The sequence below is a fragment of the Pholis gunnellus genome, assembly GCF_910591455.1.
Source record: "Pholis gunnellus genome assembly, chromosome: 12".
In the NCBI taxonomy this organism is placed as follows: Eukaryota; Metazoa; Chordata; class Actinopteri; order Perciformes; family Pholidae; genus Pholis; species Pholis gunnellus.
In genome coordinates this window covers 13,357,506-13,379,429 of record NC_136539.1, presented here as the reverse complement: position 1 = coordinate 13,379,429, position 21,924 = coordinate 13,357,506, and the positions used below count along the sequence as shown (strand labels likewise).

General features: G+C 41.3%; 4 protein-coding genes across 5 annotated transcripts in view; 3 read left to right on the top strand and 1 right to left on the bottom strand.

Moving 5' to 3' along the window:
- Window positions 1–412: 412 nt before the first annotated feature.
- On the top strand, window positions 413–3,819 carry klhl23 (kelch-like family member 23). Its single transcript, XM_079169729.1, has 4 exons — window positions 413–460; window positions 572–1,804; window positions 2,947–3,099; window positions 3,179–3,819. Exons 1-4 carry the CDS (start codon window positions 454–456, stop codon window positions 3,487–3,489), a joined length of 1,704 nt encoding a protein of 567 aa, XP_079025855.1. The 5' UTR covers window positions 413–453; the 3' UTR covers window positions 3,490–3,819.
- A 960-nt stretch (window positions 3,820–4,779) lies between these two features.
- ssb (small RNA binding exonuclease protection factor La) lies at window positions 4,780–11,106 on the top strand. The gene is made up of 12 exons (XM_079170488.1): window positions 4,780–4,886; window positions 5,950–6,016; window positions 6,098–6,201; window positions 7,941–8,115; window positions 8,664–8,771; window positions 8,860–8,963; window positions 9,569–9,640; window positions 9,726–9,768; window positions 9,852–9,992; window positions 10,077–10,263; window positions 10,355–10,483; window positions 10,569–11,106. The coding sequence occupies exons 2-12, from the start codon at window positions 5,957–5,959 to the stop codon at window positions 10,649–10,651; spliced, it is 1,206 nt and encodes a 401-aa protein (XP_079026614.1). The 5' UTR covers window positions 4,780–4,886; window positions 5,950–5,956; the 3' UTR covers window positions 10,652–11,106.
- Window positions 10,672–12,836, bottom strand: mettl5 (methyltransferase 5, N6-adenosine). Its single transcript, XM_079170490.1, has 7 exons — window positions 12,620–12,836; window positions 12,425–12,539; window positions 12,145–12,329; window positions 11,756–11,838; window positions 11,295–11,346; window positions 11,169–11,218; window positions 10,672–10,782 (listed from the first exon to the last, which is right to left on the bottom strand). The coding sequence occupies exons 1-7, from the start codon at window positions 12,717–12,719 to the stop codon at window positions 10,741–10,743; spliced, it is 627 nt and encodes a 208-aa protein (XP_079026616.1). The 5' UTR covers window positions 12,720–12,836; the 3' UTR covers window positions 10,672–10,740.
- A 960-nt stretch (window positions 12,837–13,796) lies between these two features.
- ubr3 (ubiquitin protein ligase E3 component n-recognin 3) overlaps window positions 13,797–21,924 on the top strand; it is a gene marked incomplete at its 5' end in the record, with an annotated part of 32,902 nt that continues 24,774 nt past the window's right edge. For both annotated transcript variants that reach the window (XM_079169903.1, XM_079169902.1), the window contains 21 exons: window positions 13,797–14,233; window positions 14,921–15,060; window positions 15,305–15,457; window positions 15,655–15,810; window positions 16,047–16,087; window positions 16,321–16,387; window positions 16,467–16,597; window positions 16,692–16,920; window positions 17,161–17,340; window positions 17,950–18,083; window positions 18,223–18,309; window positions 18,393–18,458; window positions 18,546–18,635; window positions 18,724–18,852; window positions 18,963–19,015; window positions 19,091–19,224; window positions 19,521–19,606; window positions 19,695–19,836; window positions 20,482–20,578; window positions 21,423–21,564; window positions 21,812–21,916. In XM_079169903.1, the coding sequence (XP_079026029.1) occupies window positions 13,797–14,233; window positions 14,921–15,060; window positions 15,305–15,457; window positions 15,655–15,810; window positions 16,047–16,087; window positions 16,321–16,387; window positions 16,467–16,597; window positions 16,692–16,920; window positions 17,161–17,340; window positions 17,950–18,083; window positions 18,223–18,309; window positions 18,393–18,458; window positions 18,546–18,635; window positions 18,724–18,852; window positions 18,963–19,015; window positions 19,091–19,224; window positions 19,521–19,606; window positions 19,695–19,836; window positions 20,482–20,578; window positions 21,423–21,564; window positions 21,812–21,916 (2,799 nt within the window). The remainder of the gene's footprint in view (window positions 14,234–14,920; window positions 15,061–15,304; window positions 15,458–15,654; window positions 15,811–16,046; window positions 16,088–16,320; window positions 16,388–16,466; window positions 16,598–16,691; window positions 16,921–17,160; window positions 17,341–17,949; window positions 18,084–18,222; window positions 18,310–18,392; window positions 18,459–18,545; window positions 18,636–18,723; window positions 18,853–18,962; window positions 19,016–19,090; window positions 19,225–19,520; window positions 19,607–19,694; window positions 19,837–20,481; window positions 20,579–21,422; window positions 21,565–21,811; window positions 21,917–21,924) is intronic.

The following is a 21,924-nucleotide window of genomic DNA, read 5'->3' as shown; positions in this document are numbered from 1 at the left end:
CAACGACTAGAATGAGGCAAAACACGGATTGTGAACAGTGCAATGGCTTCTTTTTAGTGCGCTGCTGAAGGCGACGCTCATTTATAAGATTTGTATTCTGTTATTGGCGCTTCTCCGCCAATAGGCTACTGTTCCTCCGGAGACAGGGTTGAGGTTATATTTAGGCTCGGGGAGAAAACAGCGTGTTGGGTGATTCCTCTGAATGGTTGCTTGGATTTTGTCAAGGACCTGCTGGTGGAGAATTGCTGCAGAAGTGAGGAGGAGGAGGAGGGCGAGGGGGGATGGCCGCTGCACATCAAGACCAAAATAGGATAGAGCTGCCCGCGACAGTCCTGCACGAGCTAAATTGAGGTCCGCGTGTTTTTTCTTTTTCTTTTTTTTTTGAAGAGGAGCGTTCAAATAGACGAGACACTGTCGAGCGTTGAACAACACCGGGACACTCGTGGAAATAGGATGAGAGGTAATGTAGCCTTCTATTTATGGATTAAATGGTAAACACAGCTATTGACACCGCGGTGTTAATAGGTTGTGTCACTGGAGCACTGACACGTTTGCATGTGTTCCCCCATAGACAGTATGTCACTTAAGCAAGCTGACATTTACGCATACGACTTCTGTGACGGCGACCACCCGGCGGAGCTCCTGGACGCCCTGAGACATTTCTACATCGGTGGCCTGTTCACCGACGTCGCTCTGCAATGTGGCGACTCCGGACAGGTGTTCCACTGCCACAAGGCGCTGCTGTCAGCCCGCAGCTCCTATTTCAAAGTCATGTTCACGGCCGACATGAGGGAAAGGTCGAACGGCGTCGTCAAGCTCACCGGCGTGGACTGCGCGGTCCTGAGCGCGCTGGTGAACTACGTGTACACCGCTCAGCTGAGCATCACGCAGGGGAACGTGCAGAGCCTGCTGGAGGCCGCCGACCTGCTGCAGTTCGTCTCTGTGAAGCGAGCGTGCGAGGAGTTTCTCGTGCGCCTCCTGGATGTGGACAACTGCTTGGGGATGCACGCGTTTGCCGAGCTGCACCTGTGCGCCGGCCTGGAGAGGGAGGCCCGCAGGGTGATGCTGAGCCGGTTCACGGAGCTCATCCAGCAGGACGAGTTCCTGGAGCTGGATCTCGGGAAGGTGAGATCGGTGTTGGCTGCTCAGAACCTCACCGTGCAGAGGGATGAAGTGTTGATAGATGCCGTAGCCAAGTGGGTGACCCATGACTTGGATAATCGCGTTCACTGTTCTGCAGAGTTGCTGCACTCCATCCATCTGGACCTTGATGAGATGTACTTCAAGGCTACTTTAGAGGTGCAAAGACAACAACGCTTGCCGAACAGCGAAGACATTTTTAAATCTGTGATCGTCCAGGCTTTAAGGTCCAGTGGCAAAGACGTGTCTGCAAGCAGGAAAATGTCTTCCAGCATGTATGTCATCGGTGGATATTACTGGCACCCGCTTTGTGAGGTTCACATCTGGGATCCTATCAGCAACACCTGGGTGCAAGGAAAAGACATGCCTGACCACTCGAGAGAGAGCTACAGCGTCAGCTTACTTGGAGCAAATATCTATGTGACCGGTGGTTACAGGACAAACACTGTCGAGGCTCTGGACACGGTTTCGGTTTATAACTGTGACTATGATGAATGGACCGAGGGCTGCCCCATGATCACAGCTAGATACTACCATTGCTCTGTGGCGTTGCATGGCTGTGTTTATGCCATCGGAGGATACAGAGGAGGAGCTCCAGAGCAAGAGACAGAATGTTATGATCCCTTGAAAAAGAAATGGTCCCCTTTGGCCAAAATGATCCAAGGTATGCAAAACATATTAAGTGATGACTTATGTGAATCAATGAACTTAAGATAAAGAATAAATAATACATCACTGTTAACAATCTCTCTACGGGATGAGTTTAGCAGCTGTTCAATCACATCACATGATCTTCCTCTTTCATTCTTCTATCTGCTGATGGAGATCATGTGTCGCGATTGAAAGCTCCTGAACAGCTTCCGAATGACAGGTTTTGGAAGATTGTTTTTCTTCTCACCTGCTGGTTTAGGTCAAGAATGACCATTGGACCTCAATAAATGAATTCTTAACATGAGTTCCACTTCTCTCTGAGCTTTCAGCCACATCCTGAATCCTGAATATATAGCTGAAAGCCACAAAAGAAATGAACAAAAGGATATTGAATGAAAAACAATGCATGTTTTCACATTGTTTACAACTTAAAGCTGCACTAATCAACATGTTCACATTAACTCTGGATCAGATGACAACTTATGTATGAAATTGGTCGCTCCTATATATTGACAAACCCACGAAGCAGCATTGTTGACCTCAGATCTACGGATCATTTTTAGCTCATTGTTTTAGTTTGATGGCCCACAATTTTATTGCATTAGTTCAAACTCACTGCTGACATCAACGGCAGCTGATACTTCTGTATCTCTTTCCAGGCAGCAGCAGGGTGAACAGGTTGTGGCTGCGGTGGGTTTTGTCTAGTATTAGCCTTTGAGCACTTTGCAGGCTCCTCTTCTATATCACTGATGCTCAGTGCAAATGATGTTCTGGGCGGTTTTAATCACCCGCTGTAGAGCCCTCCTGTCCTGTGCCAGTTTGTAATGTTTGCAGGCAGGATGCTTTCTATTGCACCTCTGTAAAAGTTGACAAGAACTTGGCACAGGAATTTTGCCTTCTCAAGTTTCCTTAAGAAATACAGAAATGAGCTTTCTTTACCAGGATGGAGATGTGTGATGACCATGTCAGGTTGTTTGTGATGCTGATTCCTAGGAACTTAAAGCCATTAACTTGCTCCACCTGAGCTCCATTGATGTAAAATGATAAGGCGCTTCCTCCAAATGGTCAAAAAATAAAGGAATGCAGGTTTAAGTCGTTTACATTTATAGACGTGAGTGATTGATCAAATACTTATAACCTCTGTTTCCTTTGAAGGTGTAGGAAATGCCACTGCCTGCGTGATGGGAGATCAAATCTATGTGACCGGAGGTCACTATGGGTACAGAGGAAACTGCACCTATGAAAAAATCCAAGTCTACAAGCCAGATGTCAATGAGTGGAGCATCATTACAATAAGTCCTCATCCAGGTATACGAGAAAAAGAGGAAGAGATAGGAATGAAAATATGCTGAATACTGTATTCTGATTTGAAATCCTCTGTTTTCAGAGTACGGGCTGTGTTCTGTATCTCTCAACAACAAGCTGTATTTGGTGGGTGGACAGACGACTGTCGCAGACTGCTACGACATAGAGAGAGACGAATGGAGACCAATATCAGTGATGAAGGAGAGGCGGATGGAGTGTGGGGCGGTGGTCATTAATGGTTGTATTTATGTAACAGGGGGATACTCCTACTCAAAAGGGACTTATCTGCAGACCATTGAGAAATACGACCCTGAGCTGGACTCTTGGGAGATTGTGGGGACTCTTCCAAGCCCGGCCAGATCACATGGAAGTGTTTGTGTTTACAGTGTTTAGTGTCAAACCCTCATCACATCATTTTGTGCCAAAATGGATCTGATTGTGAACTGTACTTTGTCAAAGTCTGCAAATATCATACTCATGATGTTGAGTTAGCCCAGTATAACGGCTGTTATAGAGAGCTACCCATTTGCCAAAGTGTGAATATAATAACAAGCATTTCACTTAAACTCAGGGGCTTCACCATTAGCACTTTACTTTTGAGTATTTCTGTTTTTATAGATGAAAGGAAAGACTGAAAAGAGAAAAAAGATGACTGTATATGAGTATTATTCAAATCCACTTTATATATATATATGCAAAACCGACCTCACTAATGTACGAGGATACTCCAAATAATAATTTACCTTTATTAATAGAAATGTACTATTACTTGATTTAATAAATCACTACCAGTATGATGTGATTCTGGCCTGAATTCATAGGTGAGCTCCATATAAGGTACATTGGACTATATACGTTTTATCACATTGTTTCTAAACAGTCACTGTGAGATTTATGTTTGGCTCCATCCTATAGACTGTCAGCTTTTATATAACATTTGATATAAGTATAGTGTAAAGGCAAGGCAAATGCATTTGTAGAGCAATTTTCAGCAAAAAGCATTTAAAGGTGCTTTACAATATAATATATTTATTATCATTATAATAATATATATTAATTATAATATTACAAAATTGTAATTTGGGATCATAAGAGAACACAGGTGCGCTTGATTGCTTGCTTCAAAAAGAGAACTGCAATGTGTTTGTTTACTGGAAACAAATTCACAAAAAAGTCTCTTTAATTTATTTTCAACTAATGGAGTGACAAAACTGCTCACACATTTCGGCTTGAAGTTTTGATCAGAGCATATAATATTTAACAGCAGACTCTTTTTTTCCATTGGACATCAATCAACACAAAAACGATTTCACCTTTATGCCTGGGACGAGTTGTGGAAGAAGTACTCAAATATTTTAGTAAAAGTAGCAATGTAACAAATTCAAGTTTCAAGTAAAAGCCATGCATTCAACATTTGAAAAGGGTACTTAAAATATACTATACAAATAAAAATAGAGCTACATTTTAAGAATAAAATACAACAATTAAAATGTTATCTGTACAATGACATACAAATGAAACAATAGCTAAATATTACATGGCAGCACATGTTTTGACATCATCACTGTAGTTACATCGACTCACAGCGACACCCCGATGCTGTGAACGCCATCACACTGATACCATGATAAGTGTAACTGTCTACAGCTGCTCAGAGTAGCGCGGGGACGACCTCTTTTTGGTCCTCGGTGTGTTCCGTAGCACGCAGTCCCACAACGTGTGCGAGAAGAGAAGTGAAGACTTTTGGTTTTGAACGGCTAAAAGTGGTGCTAGCGGAGACTCAACGAATCGTAAGTATAACTTTTGGAGGAAGAGTGAGAGGGCGTTTATGGTGTTTATTATATATCCTTTTAAATGTTCTGTAGGTTTATACAATAACCGTAACGTTAGGCATTCTCGTCTTGCATGTTTGAGCAGCATGCTTTTTGCTAGTATGGAGTTACGCCGAATGTAGTGACTAATAAACCCCTTCGTACTAAAGTATTTTGCAGCTAACTAAATGTCCCACTGAATAAAACACGTACTTTCACCGTTGCTGGATTTAATAAGCTGGATGAGTTAGCTTTCCGTGTGCTAACCATGTACAGTCTACGGTACGAACACAGCGTGGCCGGTGTACAGCTGCAGCAGATAAATTAAGCTAAGCTAGCAGGTTAGCTATCAAGTTAGCAGCAACATTGCATCAGGACAAACGAAAACTTTCTGTTTATGACAAGTATATGCAAATGTTCACATGTCGTTAGTTTTAAACTGGCTTCTTTGACTTCAGTTGCTGTGTTCAAGATATAAAACCAGCTTGTTTTTCCTGCTATTAAGGTTTAACCGATTATAAATGGATTAATTAACGCTACATAATAATAACACACGGTTAGCCCCAGAGAAGAGCTGCTGTTGCTGGTTATGGCAAAGGTTCATGGTCCAGAGCTGTTTAGAGTGCAATATAAGTTCGGTTCATTCAAATCAAAAAGAAGAGAAAAAACCTCGTGGTGTTGCAAACAATGTGCAACATTTTGAAAATATCTACACAGCTGAGTGTTCTCCAATACAATGGAGAGTTACATTTTAAATGGCTGTGTTCAAAATCTTGAACACATCAGCATTAAAGGCTTTTTAAATGTATTATGTCTAGGTTACACTGAATTATCCAGAATGGCTAGTTTCAATTTTAACCAAATGCATGTGGACGGCTGCCAGGATTGAGGCAGTGATTTCAAAACTACTGAAGACCAACAACTGATGGAATAGAGTTGATTGTTGATTGATTAATTGTTGATTTGGTATCCTAAGATATACTACTTGTTTTATCATATAATCTTATGTTCCTAATTGTTTGGATTACTGTTTTCTACACAGAACAATCATGGCAGAAAAGAAGGAAGTGATGTCTCCAATTGAGGAGAAAGTGGCACGACAAATAGAGGTATTCTGATTTTATCATGTATTTTGTAAAAGTCCATTTTTTAAATTCAGCTCTAAGAATGTCTCTCATTCCCGCCTCTAGTACTACTTCGGGGATCACAATCTTCCAAGAGACAAGTTTCTCAAAGAACAACTGCAACTCGATGATGGTTGGGTGACTTTGGAGACGATGCTGAAATTCAACAGGTTTGTTATCTTCATCGCATTCTCTGCTGTAAAACTACTACTCATGTTTATCTGATTAATTCATTAAAAACTATCCTTTGTAGGGATGAGTGTTAGTTTTTTATCGATACTAGTACTTTTATCAATACTACTCATCGGTTTGGTTCCTTATCGATACTCTTATTGGTTCTTTTGGATTATATTGTGTGAAAAAAAAAGACGATTAAGAAAAAAATCAACATTGCTTTATTATTCTTTTTGAGCAGCAATACAAATAATCCAAAAATCTTTAAAAAACATTCACAGCGAAAAAATGAGCTAAGTGATTAGCTTTCATTTGTTAGACAACTCTTATTAGCAAACTGAACGTTACCTGCAGTGGACGAGGACGGCTGCTTGCCAAACAGCCGTAAACTAATTTCTGCAGATTTATCTGATCCTTGTTCGCTAAATGTTTTGTAAATTGCTAGTATTACCTCCCTTACTTGTGAGGGTCCCTTTGCATAAGTTTAACACAGGTTGTGTAGTTTGAGTGACCTGGGAGGACATTTTGTAATAAATAAAGTCATGTCTTTAAATGCATAAATTAAAATTACCTATTCTCTTGCATAGAGAATACAGCAAAGCCCGGTGTTGATTTATCTCACCCCGTACAATCAAGTAATAGTCATTCATAAATCTTTTTTAAACATTGTCCTTACTTCCACTGCAGTAGTGCTCCAGCATTAAACTGTCTGCTCAGTATGACTCCTGACATTTGAGCACAGGAATCCAGTTATTCAACCTGATGCCACAGAGAAATGCAGCAAATGAATAAATGCAGCTGACTGATATGACATGATCTCTTTGCGTCAGTGCAATGCCCGTCTAGTCCAATGCTTCACCGTTCTCTGGCAGTTGTAGCTGTCTTTGCATTTTGAGACAAACATGCATGAGCACGATGGCTCTGTCTCTGCCTGTACTTTTGGTGATTTTAGTGTTTACCTGCAATAGTGCTGCTGTTATTCTTTGTTATGGTAACGCTTTGCTATTCTGACCACACCTTCAACCACAAGGGAGTGTGGGAGATGCTGAGTCCTAAAAGTAATCCGCTCAAGACTAATGTAGAGCTAGTGTATTTGTTATTGTGGGAAACAATTGTCCCCGACGAAAATGTCATATATATATCCCTAAAACCTATACACTAAAAACACGAGCCAAATAATGGTTAACTTCTCAAAGGCTTCGGCAAATATGTTTGCGATGTACCCGTGTGCTTTTGTTTTTAACAGCTGAAGAGGAATTATTTGGTTTCACATCCCTGAATGGGGTCACGTCTGCGCTTCCATAACAAGATAGGGCAACATCAACTAAAAACGTGAGAGACAGACAGTGATGACTTAACAGTTTGTGGAGCCATTGTATGACCTTTGACAAGCAGGGCGAGATTAGCGCGTGGCCTCACCCTGTCCCTAGACGCATCACAAAGAGAGACACACCTGCATGAACTAAGTGACATTTTGATGAATTTAAGAGGTGTTCATGCCGGGCCATTAGAATTAGAGACCCTCTTACTGACAACTTGGCAAAATCCAACTGAATAAAGTCTATATATATATTTATATATTTATTTATTTGGAGGTTTATGTAGATGGAAGTCAGTGTGAGTCAGCACTTTTAACTTTTTAATCAAGCCTAATTACTTGAAAGAGCAGTGTAGTAGTAATTCAGTTGCCTTTTATTCCCCCTTTGAGATCAGAGCGTTTGTGTTCTCGTTCCAGACTGAAGACTCTAACTACAGAAACCAGTGTTATCGTTGACGCTCTCCAGAAATCAAAGACTGGAATGCTGGAAATGAGCGAAGACAAGACCAAAGTCAGGAGGTCTCCAGACAAACCCCTCCCCGAAGTGAACGATGACTACAAAGACGCTCTTAAACACAAATCTGTGTACATGGTACGTTTTTTTTAAATTGCACGCACACATTTATCTTTGTAGTTTGTTGCTTAAACTCAGTTCATTAAGTACATTTAGCTCAAATGAATGCAGTGTTATACAAAAGTTCTGTGATGTATTCTACTTTCATGAAGGTTATAATGTTCAGTTTGTGTTGAAACTGTTTTAGAGGTTTGATTCAACTGATTATTTTGGAGGCTCTAGTTTGTAGCCCTGTTGAACAGAGAAGTGTTCCTGATGCTCATTGCTATAAATGGGACCTAATGATGGGAACCCCACTCTAAAACCGTTTAAATTATAACCTTCATGACGGTAGAATATATTGCAGGACTGTTGTATTTGACTGCATTGGCTTTGGCTAGGAGTACCTAATGAACTGTATATTTACATTATATAAAACTATAGATACGGTGTTTCCCTAGCGAACATTGACATATCATGGCGCACCGTATTTGTTCAATTTACATCAATATAAATGTACATTTTACATTCCACATATTCTGATTTAATACTAATGTTTTACCGTTCTTTTATCTTTTCTCATCTAGAAAGGTTTTCCTCTGGAAACTTCCCTCGATGAGGTTCAGGAGTGGCTGAGTGGGAAAGGCAACATAGAAAACATTCAAATGAGGAGAACCCTGCAAAGACAGTTCAAGGTAAATTACATTTATTATGTAACAATTCTATGCTTTTCCAAGGAATTTGGTGAGATTTTTCTAATTACTTGAATGTATTCTTTTGTAGGGATCAGTGTTCGTCTGTTTCGACACAGAAGAGTCATCGAAGCAGTTCCTAGAACGTTCAGACATCAAATCGTTCAAAGACAATGACATGATGGTGTTATCGCGGTAAGTTGTACTGTTTCTCGGTTTAAAATGTATCTAAAGTGGATAAATACTGAGTCAGCACTAGATCTGATGGATGATGAAACGTGGTAGTGACATACTTTCAAAGATGTGAATGCAGAATGACTCTGTAAATGCAGTGTGTGTAAGGTTTATTACCCCTCTAGTGCGTCAGACCTGAAGCCAGATCAGCACATTTCTAGAATTGAATGGATTTCTTTTGACCGTTATAACTTCTCGGGGTGCTTAATGTCAACCACTACTCTGGGTCCAGATAATGGAAGTCGTCTTTTTAGTCATTTCTGGGGATTTTCTTACAGAGTGACCGTACAAATAGACTATGATCAAAGCTACTTTTAACAGATCCTTTTTAAAAACGACAGGGTTATTTCTTTGATACAGCAAAAATGGATGTACAGTCATTTTAAAATGTTGATATGTAAAACCTAGAATATTCAGACTGTTGGCTGTGTACATAAAACATCTAAAGTTTAAAGGTGTCGTCCGTATTCTCTGACAGGTTTACTAAAAAGTTAGTTTAACTTTTCATCTAGAAAAGAAACTTTTGAATATTCCTTTCTATAATGTCATTGCTGTTCTACTTGCAGAGAAGACTACCATGTAAAGAAAGCAGAAGAGAGAAAACTGTTCAAAGCGGAGTCGAAAGCAAAAGCTAAACAGTGAGTACACAAGCAATACCTCACTGTCCTAAAAACAGCCATTCTTTGAAAAAGACTGACCATCCTCTCCCAACAAACTATTCAGGGACAAGGACCAACAGCAGAAAAATGCAGAAGACAAAGAAATGGTGAGCTCCTCCTCGGTGCTAATCAGCTTTGCACTCTGATGGGCTCTGGTCACAGGAATAATAATGTGCCATTTGTGTTGCAGGGTCTGCTTTTGGATGAACAGATGGGATGCTTGTTGAAGTTTTCAGGAGAGCTTGAAGACGTTTCCAGAGAGGACTTCCATGAACTGTTCTCGGGCCATGGAAAGATTAAGTGGGTTAACTTTACAAGAGGGGCCAAAGAGGTAAGGAAACTCTACGACTCAAGTATGCACTCGGGGTGCAAAGATGAAATGTCATTTAAATGAAATGTTTTTACTTTCAACAAGGGCACCCTCCTGTTCGATGGGAACGCAAAGGCAGCATTCGATAAAGCCAAAGAGGCAAACGGAGGGGAATTGAAAATCAAGGAGAACAGTGTTAACTGGCAGGTGTTAGAGGGAGATGACGAGAAAGAGGAAATGAAGAACGTCATCGACGCTCAACAAGAATCCTACAACAGGTCCAAAAACAGAGGTAAAACTTAACAGCTGATCTGAAACTACCTGTAAATCATCAGTAATTGAATCCGTGATTTTGTATTAATGTGTCTGGTCTGCTTTAAAAGTTAGCAGAGGACGATCAGGAGGCAGAGGAGGAAGAGGAGGCCGGAGGGGAGGAAGAGGTGGCAGAGATCAAGGCAGAAGTCAGTACAAGGGCAAGAAGATGAAATTCGAGAGCGATGATGAGGACGATAGTAAGTTGATTTATCTTTCGGAGCTTCAAAACTGTGTTTCACTTATTGTTCCTTATGTTGGATCTACTTTGTGCTTTGCCTCCAGAGCCTGTAGTCCCAAAGAGGGAACGGGAAGAAGAAGCTGTTGGTCCCGCAGCAAAGGTTCCCAAAACTGAAAACGGATCTTAGTCACACGGTCACACTCAGAATTTTTGTGAAAAGATTTATTATTAACAGTGAAAATGCAGAGGCAACAAAAATCCATTCCAGTGAACGTTTCAGGCTTTGGAGAATCGTATGAAGTCCACCTGGATGTCGACCTAGAGAACAATTTGCAAAGCGTTGTCAGTTTTCAGCTTTTTAAGTCCCTTTATATTGTGCCTCTCACATTATTTGTGTACCTATATTTCTCTTAAGATGTTTTTGATTTTTATTATTCAACATAAATCTGCACTTTGACAGCAATGTAATTACACCTGAACATTTAGTGGGTTTCGTAAGACCTGTATGACATCTAGGATTTGTGCTATTATGTTATTTTTCTTTGTAGATTTACCTACAGTGAATCATGAAAATCTGCTTTGCTATTTTTTTTTTTTAAGTTTGCATTTGTGAATAGCAAATAAAACACAAAAATCAATCAATGTGTGGTGGTAGTGTGTTTTTTTTTCTTTTTAAATTACGCCTTGACACAAAGAGAGCTTACCGATTTCTTTTTGTGGAACTTGTAAGATGCTGGCAAGTCGTATCGTAGTTCTGTGAAGAGAGTACGTAGTCTGTTTGAATATTTTAGTTCTAGAGTACCGTGTACTGTATACTGTAGTATTCTTACCTGCTATTACTTCCATCTTCATTCCCCAGTCATTGGCCTTCTTTTGAATGTGCTGTAATCACATGAGGAATTAAACATGCATTTCAGTCTTCATACTATGGATGTAGACTTGAGTCAGTTATAAAAATGAGGACCTAAGATTTTTTTCATACAAAAATGGTGGGAAAATGTTACTTTGCCTCTTACATTGGAGATTTCCTGTTTTATCAGATTAAACTGAATATCTGGGTTTTGGATTAACAAAACCAGACATTAAGGACATCACCTTGGCCTTTGAGGAATTTTTCACTATTTTCAAACATTTTATAGACCCAAAAATGAATCTAGAAGTAATCTGCAAGTTAATAGATACTGGAAAAACAAGTGTAAATTGCAATCAAACCTGGCTTGGACTCCGCCTGACAGCTCCATCTAATATGACAGTGCTGTGTATGTGACCCGTATGGATGCTGAACACTCACCGCTCGTGTTGATGTCTTATGGAGTGAATACACTGCTGTCTTTGCCATCGTTAAAGCGGCCCATAAGAACTTCATGTCCATGCCTTGAACAAAGAATACAAACTATATAATATGCATTAACTCCATAGGGCTACACTTATTTAAAGGAGTACTCCACAGATTCATTTTTACACCTAAAGATCAGTATACATGTCACTAGACTGAACTACTCATGCTGTGAAAACTTGTTAAATGTCTCTTGTGGCTTTGAAGAGAGCAGTCTAATGCAATGTTCATGGAGTTACCCTGATTACAGTCTCTGGCCTCTGCTGGTCCGATTTTTAAGTCCCCTAATTTTACAGAAGCACAGTACTAAATCACCTGAGTAGCCTATTAAACTCTGTACGCACCCTGGTTGTGTTTTGTCCCAAATGGTGGATTCATTATTACAGTGTCAAACTTGTTGGCATAAGCATCTGCCTCCAGAGAACACAGGTCACATTGGACCAGATCCACGTTAGAAATCTCAAATTCCTCTGCATTTCTCCTGAATATGTCCAGTGCGTCGTTGTCGATGTCGAAGCCGACGCACAAACTGAATAAGAGAGAGAGAGAAGGAATCAAATTAGGAATTAAGCTAAAGTGTTGTTGATATGATGAAAACAGTGTTGGATGGTCGGATACTCTCACCCTGCGTTCAGCATCGCAGCCCCAATGCTGAGGACTCCACAGCCGCATCCCAGATCTGCTACTAGTTTACCCTCAATGTCATCAAACGTGCTCTGGATCGTATAAAGCATGCATGCTGTGGGGGGAACAGAAAGTGAATGAGAACAATGTGCGCTATCAACAAACTCCAACAATAAGCACGCGTTGTCACCTCACCAGCTATATGGGGACTGGTCGGGTATTGCTCAAGAAGGATTTTTGGCTCTTCAAACGTGTCCACTTGCTGTAAACAACTCTCTAACTCTTTTAGCTTCATTACTAGCGACTGTAATGTCCCAAACCTATGTGCAGCCGGCGTGATAACACTGGTAAGTAGTTCAAACGGTTATTCTTCGGCTATTACCGCTGTAAGTGTGTATTTAATGCATATTTGAAGACGACTTCCGGAAGAATGTGTGCAATGTGCATCAACCAAAATAATCCGACTTCGACCCTTGAAAGCGTGATGGTAGTTCCTCCATGATGTTAGTTTTATGAAATGCATTTATATGTAACGTTTAAAATACAACTGATAACAAGATAGCTAAACAAACAAACAAGTAATAAATAATGATAAAAAAGTGAAATACAATGTATGTACAACATCAATAAAGTGTCTTATAAAAGTGTAACATAGGGAGATTATTTCATAACAATTTAATTGCACTAGTGCACTGAGATTCATCTTTTTCAGTCATGCGAGCTGAAAACGACCAAACTATTTTATGAGTATGAGATATTTCATTACAATACAACTGATAACAAGATTACCAGAAGAAAAAAAAACTAAAATGAAATATTATTATTATAAAATAATTATATTTACATAATCAAAATGTATATGTAATAAAAACAAATAACAATAATACATAATACAAGCGAAATACAGTGTATAACATGAAACAGTGACGTCTCTTCTAAAAGTGTAACATTGGGTGGTTATTTAATTTGATCATTTAATTGATAATGTATCTACTAAATGCTATAGTCATGCTTTGGTCCTCTCCGCACAGCCCTGTGTTGCACGGGTGCACGGAGACGATGTTTCATCAGTCTGATAGAGGTCTATTAGAGGCGGACCGTCTATAACGAGGCTATTAGATACCTAGAAACAGGAAAACTAAACAGCATGCATGACTGTGCATGAACCGAGCTGTTTAAGCAAGACAGACGCCTCGATTCTGCTCAATCAAATACTTAAATTAGATTCCTGTGAGTCATCGCTGCACACTGAGCGGAGGGGAGGGGTAAACTCGTCACCCAGCGACCACGTTAACGATTCGTACCGCGAGAAAGCCCGAGAACATGGAAACAAGACAACAAAAATAAATTTGTGGACAACAAGCCAGAGTGCATGATGGCGGCGTCGCTGCTGTTGCGCCGGGACAAGAAAGCCACGGCCGCCCACTTGAAGGCAGACTTGAATCGGGCTGACAATAGCTCCGGGGTCCGACAGCTCCAGGAGCTGCTCGACACTGTGCTAAATCCCGAAACACCAGCTGCGGACACCGAGGCTCTGGACTGGTGTAAATGTCTCATTGCAGGAGGCGAAGGTTTCGAGGAGTTCTGCAAAACGGTCCGGTCCTACGACAACGCGACTCTGTGCGGCTTGGTGTGGACGGCGAACTTCGTGGCGTATCGATGCCGGACGTGCGGCATCTCCCCGTGCATGTCCCTGTGTGCCGAGTGTTTCAATAACGGAGACCACACGGGCCATGATTTCAACATGTTCAGGAGCCAGGCTGGCGGGGCCTGTGACTGTGGAGACAGTAATGTCATGCGAGAGAGTGGGTAAGTCCGAGCTAACGCTAGCTGCTAGCTTAGCTGGTTAGGCTAACTCAGCGGCCAGTATTGTTTTGACAGGTCTTAGCTCACTTAGCTAATGCTAGTTCCTGATCTGCGTAGTCTGTTTAGCTTCACAACAATATCATAGTGTGGCTTGAGTGTTTGCTTTTATACATTTAGTAAATATATTCACATTACTGATGATTATTTACAGCACCAATAGTCAACCCTACAATATTGTTTTATTATCGATATTAAGGTATTTGGTAAAACATATTGTGATATTTAATTTTCTCCCAGCCATATTCCTGACACAGATACATTAAAGCTATAATAGCTATAATTGTTGTTATTCCTGATTACAGTTTTCCCTCTTAGAAACCATAATATATAATCGTAGCTTAGATACAATATTGCAAGACTGAGGCAAAACATATTTATGTCATTCATATCGTTATAAATATCCCAAAAAAAACTGTGATCACAAGTATTACATCTATAAAAACAAACAAAAGGTTAAAATTAAATTGTATTATAATGCAACCTTCTGGTTTGGCAGGACCATTATGGAGCCTCTACTGGAATGATAATATAATTAAAACAGGATGAGATAGAGTGCGAGAGAAGGCTGCTATGATCTTCATGAGAGGTCTGGAACATCAACATTTGTCTGTTTTTTTTTTGTTCTTCCAGGTTTTGCAGACGGCATCGGTTGAGAACCGGGGAGAATGTCCCCTCAATACCTCGAGACCTTCTCCTGATGTCAGAGATGGTTCTTCCTCACTTCATCCTGTGTATCATACAGTATCTGAGAGACGGATACGTTGAACCAGGTGAAGACGCTCATGACCGTCTTCTCTTTGGGGCGATAATATACTTTGGCCCTCTAACCATCCTGAACAAATGCTTTAACCATGAAAAATGACTTTGATATTTTCTATATGATGTGGATCTCCTGTTGCATATCGAGTGCGAAACAGATATTGCTGTGCCAGCGGGATACGAGTGTTACACAACTGTTCACGTCCAAAATGATGTCCGCTGAGTCTGATCACATCACTTATCTTGCTTTACCAGACACCTCGACTGAGCGAGACCTGCAGAAGGTCCTGCAGCAGCTGGAACCTCAGATCTCCTTCCTGGAGGAGCTCACCAAGATGGGAGGCGCAATGAGGACTGTCCTGACAAAGATCTTGACCAATCAGCAAACATTCAAGGAGTTGAGCATGGGTAAATATCCATACTGGAGTTTTATTATTAAAATACAGTTTTTTTTTGTTCTACATTTTCATCTAATCCATGTAATATAACGAATCCAGGTGTCCTTTACTTAGATTCTGCATATTTGCTTGCGATCAAGTTTTCTTCCCCTTGATATATTCACTTCAAACATTTGTTGCGTTTTCTGCTTTGCTTCACTGTTGCAGGCCAAGAGGAGAATGTGTACGCTAAGAAGAACTATGACAAGTATCTGTCAGCGTTGCAGAATTCAGGTCTGGTGTCTGTGGAGGAAAAAGCCCAAGCTGCTACTGCTGATGTCACAGTGGGTGCTGAAGGGGGTGCAGGAGCAATGGTGCTGTTGGGTGAGATAACATTATCTTTTATATCAAACGTATTATTAGCAACCATCTGTCAGCCGTTGGACATTTTAAGGAATCAGACGGTGTGTCATAGCTTATTTTAACCCATGTTGAATATTTCTGTTTGAACAAATTCAGTTTTGCGTGTTGTGATATCTCGGGCAACCGTTTGTGTTTGTCCAGTGGCTCAAGGTGCTGCTAATGGCTACTTGACTAAATGGTTTTCTTGGTTTTCTCAGGAACCACCGCACCAGGGAGCCCAGATGAGTCGAGTAAAGAGGTGTGTGCTAGCATCACGCATAGAATAGCTTACTCATTGTAACCAGTTTGTACTTAAATCTAGTTACAAAACATCATTCTTGCATTTTTTTTGTCTTCTATAGACAATATATTTCTTAAATCAGTTTATATTTGGGCATTTAATTCAAACTTGCATAGCTAAATGATGAATCAATTACCAATTTGATCTGACATTATGTAAAGTAACTGTAAAACATTTCTTCTCCCTCTCAGGAGGACCAAGATGCAGGACAGTCTGTAGGACAGAGGAAGCGGGTGAAGCTGAGCAGCAGTACCAAAGGTAAATCTAAAGAAAATATAATGCACGAGTACATGTTCCACGAAACGTCCATCTTATCGCGTGCCTTTTCTTCCCTCAGACCCGTGTATTATTGAATCTCTGAAGCACAAGTGCTTTCTAGAGGAGTTGCTGTTTTGGACAATAAAATACGAGTTTCCTCAGAAGATGGTCACTTTCCTACTAAACATGTTGCCAGATCAAGATTACAAGGTATTTTCTCTCCCTCACTTACCTTCATTTGCAGAAATGCAGGTCTTTTATCACTTTTAGATGCGGTATGGGCTTTTCTGTTCCTCTCTGGCAGATCACATTTACAAAAACATTTGTTCAGCATTATGCGTTCATCATGAAAACACTGATGAAAAGCCACGAGTCAGATACCATGTCCAACCGCATTGTACATATTAGTGTGCAGCTGTTCAGCAACGAGGAGCTGGCTCGACACGTGACGGAGGAGTGTCATTTGCTGGACATCATGGTCACAGTCCTCCTCTACATGATGGAGAGTTGCCTTATTAAAAGTGAACTTCAGGGTAAGTTGTCCGAATGTGTCAGACGTCGAATCGTTTTTGATTTAACACACATCATCACACTTTTTATACTGCAAACAAAAATTGTTTCCCTGTAGTACAGCCAGGTGTTGAGGCATGTAACGTACAAGTGTATTGTCTTCCTCCACATAGTTGTCCCTTTTTCTTTTTGATATTAAATGTCTAAATACAAAGTGAGCCAAAATGAACTCCCTGTCTGCGTTTTCTTGTCTCTTCTTTTAGATGAGGAGAACAGTCGCCATGTTGTGGTGAACTGCAGTGAAGCGCTGTTGAAGAACAACACCTACTGGCCGTTAGTTAGTGATTTTATTAACATCCTCTCTCACCAAAGTGTAGCAAAAAAGTTCCTCGAGGACCATTCATTGTTGATGCTGTGGATGAGCTTCGTGTCGTTTTTCCAAGGTAAGTCATAGTCTCATCAATTTGTTACCCGTGCACCAATTACTCTGGTTGCCCTGCTGTATATCTACCTTTTGATAATTCAGATTAGAAGTTAAGCAGCTGAGACTAGTGGTCATGAAGCAGGTGTTGCTCTTGGATCCCAAAGCATCCTCTCCAGGAGGTCAAACACAACACCTGATTTCAACTTTGTGTATCAGCAGTATGCTTTAGTCAGGCAGAGACAGACCTCTGCTGGTAATGCCTCAGTCATTTACATCACAACTCACCTTTTCTGTGCCACTGTATAAGGATTGTGGTTCGTGCTGCTCTACCACCACGTCCCTAAAAATATCACTCACCCTTTCAAAGTGTGCTGGAGTATCCTCTTGCTGACTTAATGTGCAGTGTCACTATTACATCTTATGCATGTCTGCAGCACTGCTCCTGCTTTAGATTCCTGTGTTTAGTAGAGATTTATTTGCTTTCTAAGAATAGAAACGTATTTGCTAAAATAGCAACACACGTATACACAGGCATTTTAATATGTGCGTGATCAAAGAAGTATATGGAGGGCTCTATGTAACATGTGGTGACCGTCTTAACAGTCTAAACCGTTTCCTGCCGTGATAGGTATGAACCTGAATAAGCGGGAGTTGAGTGAACATGTGGAATTTGAGTCTCAGACGTACTATGCAGCGTTTGCAGCAGAGCTTGAGGCCTGTGCGCAACCAATGTGGGGCCTCTTGACACACTGCAAAGTCAAAGTAAGTGTGTCTTTACACTCGGACCCCTCTCTCACACACATCTCCTGTGTGCATTCCTGAGGAATGATTAATGGAACACATCCTGTCACTTCCTGTCTGACCTCCGTATCGGTGTTTAACATAAATTGTCTGTTAACAGGAGACGCAGGAATACAGTAAAACGGTGGTACGCTACTGCTTGGAGACCCTTCAGATCTGGTTCGATTCCATTGGCTTTATTGACGAGGTATATTCAAAAAGCCAAACCACTGTGTTTACAGGCCAGGCGTGCTCCCCACCTGTTTCTCATGGCTCTTAAATCTCTTCCAGCCCGCTCCAAATCAAGTGACATTTCACCTGCCGCTGCACCGGTACTATGCCATGTTCCTCAGCAAGGTATGTCAGAAGCTCTTATCTCTTACGACATCACTCTACAGTGTTTTACGTCTGTGTTTTTCAAGATAATTGTTTAAAAATCCTCAGGCTGTAAAGTGCCAAGGCCTGGACCTGGATAGCCTCCTGCCTGACCAAGAGATGCTGATGAAGATAATGGTGCATCCACTCCAAATCCAGGTACAACACTCGGCCCGTAAACGGATATGTGGTTGTTATTCATATCTATATCGCGTGTTAACTGAAATGTCGCTATGTACGGCTGTAGGCAAGCCTGTCAGAGATCCACAGCAACATGTGGGTCAGGAATGGTCTGCAGATCAAGGGACAGGCCATGACCTACGTGCAATCCCACTTCTGCAACTCCATGATCGACCCAGACATCTATCTGCTCCAGGTGTGTATTGCGTTATCGCAGAAAACTATCGGTGTCCCTCATATACCGTTTTAATAATAATCATTATGTTCATTTTCTGTTCTTATTTGAATGTCTTTTTTCTTTTACAGGTTTGTGCATCAAGACTAGATCCTGACTACTTTATCTCAAGTGTTTTTGAGAGGTAAGCTTTCACTCTTACACATGCATTCATATAATGTTTTACAACTTTAATGCAATGCTGGCTTCTGTCGCGCAGGTTCAAAGTGGTTGACCTGTTGACCATGGCGTCCCAGCATCAGAACGCCGTGTTGGACTCTGAGCAGGAGCGGCCGATGCTTGAAGGAGCGCTGACCTTCTTGGTCATATTGACGAGCCTTCGTGTTCATTTGGGTAAGTGGTGCAACAGAGGGAGCACACAGTCTACAGAGAGTAAGTAGGACATTAACAAACCGCTTACAATATAATGAAACAAGCCTAAGTAAGCCTTTTATGATAAAATAAGCCTGTGGTGAAATAAAACAGCATTATCTTAAAGGAACTGTGGTCACTGGCAGACTATGATTCAACAGACTAAAAGACACAACAAGCTATTAAACTCCTCCACACTCAGAGTTCTGTTAATTTGTATTTAATGTACGGCTATGATCTTTATCGGTTTGTCTTTACGTTCTACTTCTCACCAACAGGGATGACGGATGATGAGATTCTTCGGGGTGAAATGGTCTCGCAGTTGTGTATGAACGACCGTACACACAGCGCGCTGTTGGACCTTGTATCCTTCAATACAAATATGTGTGAAAGAGAAATTATGCTCGGTCATCCACGGCAATTCTTTTTTTTCCTTAACAGTGTTTTCTTAGATTCCTGAGAATCCCAACCCAAAGAGTGGTATTGTTCCAGGGAGTTGTAGTTTCGAGGAGATGCTCTCTGCTGTGGCTGACTTCAAAGCACCGGTGTTCGAGCCTGGAGGCTCCATGCAGCAGGGCATGTACACACCAAAAGGTAGGAAGGCATGATTTATTAACAGTCCATTGTAGCAAGTAAGCTGTTTGATGTCCCAGAAGCGTCTCGTGTGGTTATGCTATAACATCCTGTGGACACATCGTTTTGGGATGCCAATTTCCGTGTTGGAAACGTAACAAACGAAGAGAACAAGGATGTTTATGAGCGGCGTTGTGCTGCACAGATTCTATACTATATATAGTTCTTTCTCATACCAACTGTCCCGTCACAGTGAGAGTCAAATTTTGCAGCTACGCCCCAGAGACAGAGAACATCATTATCAACTGTAGGTGTTTTTCACACTAGATACCTAACTTGGATAGGTAGGGATAATGTAGAAAATCTGCAAATGTTCCCTCCCTAACTTGCCATAGGAACCCTGTTATAGGTAGATATGCACATATCTTACAAAACCAAACCCGAGAGGGAATAGATATAATGTATTTTATTACTAACCACACACTTTGAATTATATTCTATGAATAGAAATGAGCCCTGAAAAGCCCGACAGCCTTGAGCATTATGTCATCAGTCCTCAGCAGACCACTTGGGGGCAGCCTTACACCGCTCACATGGAGAAAGTGAATCAATGTCACTTCGTACCAGAGGTTACAAAACATTTCTCTCCCTTTTTTTCAAAACCAGCGGAGGTGTGGGAGAAGGAGTTTGACCCCATCATGGTCGTTCTCAGAACGGTCTATCGGCGCGACGTCCAGTCAGCAATGGACAGATACTCTGCATTGTAAGTCAACACTGTTGTCATCCCTGACCAAAGCCACCTGCATCATGCTCTGTTCAGTGTTGTAGTCTCTCTCTCTCTCCTGCCCATGAGGGGACGTGATAAGAAAGGTCAGGTCTACTGGGTGCTCAAGTTGGTTCCAATTAGATGGCTGTCGAGAAAAATCAATATTTCAGTCTAAATTGTTATAGAATTGAGGAAATCTTTCTTGTTTGGATTGTGGTACAGACATCTCCCAAGACAAACGTGTCCACGGAGGTGAAGGAGATACCTTGGGGTTCATTTTCTTCATGGTCGCCGGAACGTGTGAAGACGCTAATTATAACGAGGGCTCTCTCACTGAGAGCGCCTGTGTTTGAAGTAGAAGTTGGGAAGATAACCTTTTTATAATGGGATTTTAGGCCTTTCTGTGGTGTAGCTTTAAAGTAGTTAATTGTATTTCTCTAACATAGATTATATTTGGCTTTTCTAGGCCTTCTGAACCAGATGAAACGAAGGCACATTTCTCCTTGAAACATATTGAAGCTGCCATTGCCACCTTCAGAGTCTGATACCAGCCTCATGTTGCTCATTCACACTGTTTGAATATGATGGATTGCCTGTCAGGCTGGCCGGAGTTCTATATAACAATGAGCCCATCATCGCTGATATAGTGAGCGACTGTGTTGCACAGACTACAGTGAATTACTCTGAACAATATAAGGTGTCGCTTCATTAAACTCTTTTCTTTCATCGTCCTACAACCATTCTGTTGAATGTAAGCTAGCCTCACGCCCTGATGGCTTTCTGTGTGTTACTCGGTTATTCCTCTGATCGTTCCTTTCTTGTTGATGATTATGTCACCTAGCTTGAAACAGTCCGGCATTCACACCGGCAACCCATGGCCACCTTACAAGGAGAGGACCGCTCTGCATCCGTGTTACAAAGGCCTAATCAAGCTGTTGCACTGCAAGACGCTGCACATCGTGATATTCACTCTCCTGTACAAGGTGAACCTTTTTTACGACTATTCATGTGGTTTAACACGGGGCTGATTTTGCATCTCAATGAACTCCTTGAGCTAAATTGGAAGTGCTTCTGTTTGCCATATTTAATTGGTGAGCCTGTAATATCACTTGGCAATGATACACAGGCATAATGTAGAAGGAAAAGACACGTATCGACAGGCAAACAATTGTGTCAGTAGTGAGGGGGATGATATTTATCTGCTCTTAAGTATAAACTTCATCTTTCTAGATATGGATGGATCATCAGAACATGTCGGAGCATGTGCTGTGCATGGTGCTGTACCTCATCGAGCTGGGCTTGGACAACCAGGTTCAAGACAACAAGGAGGATGAGGTGAGTTA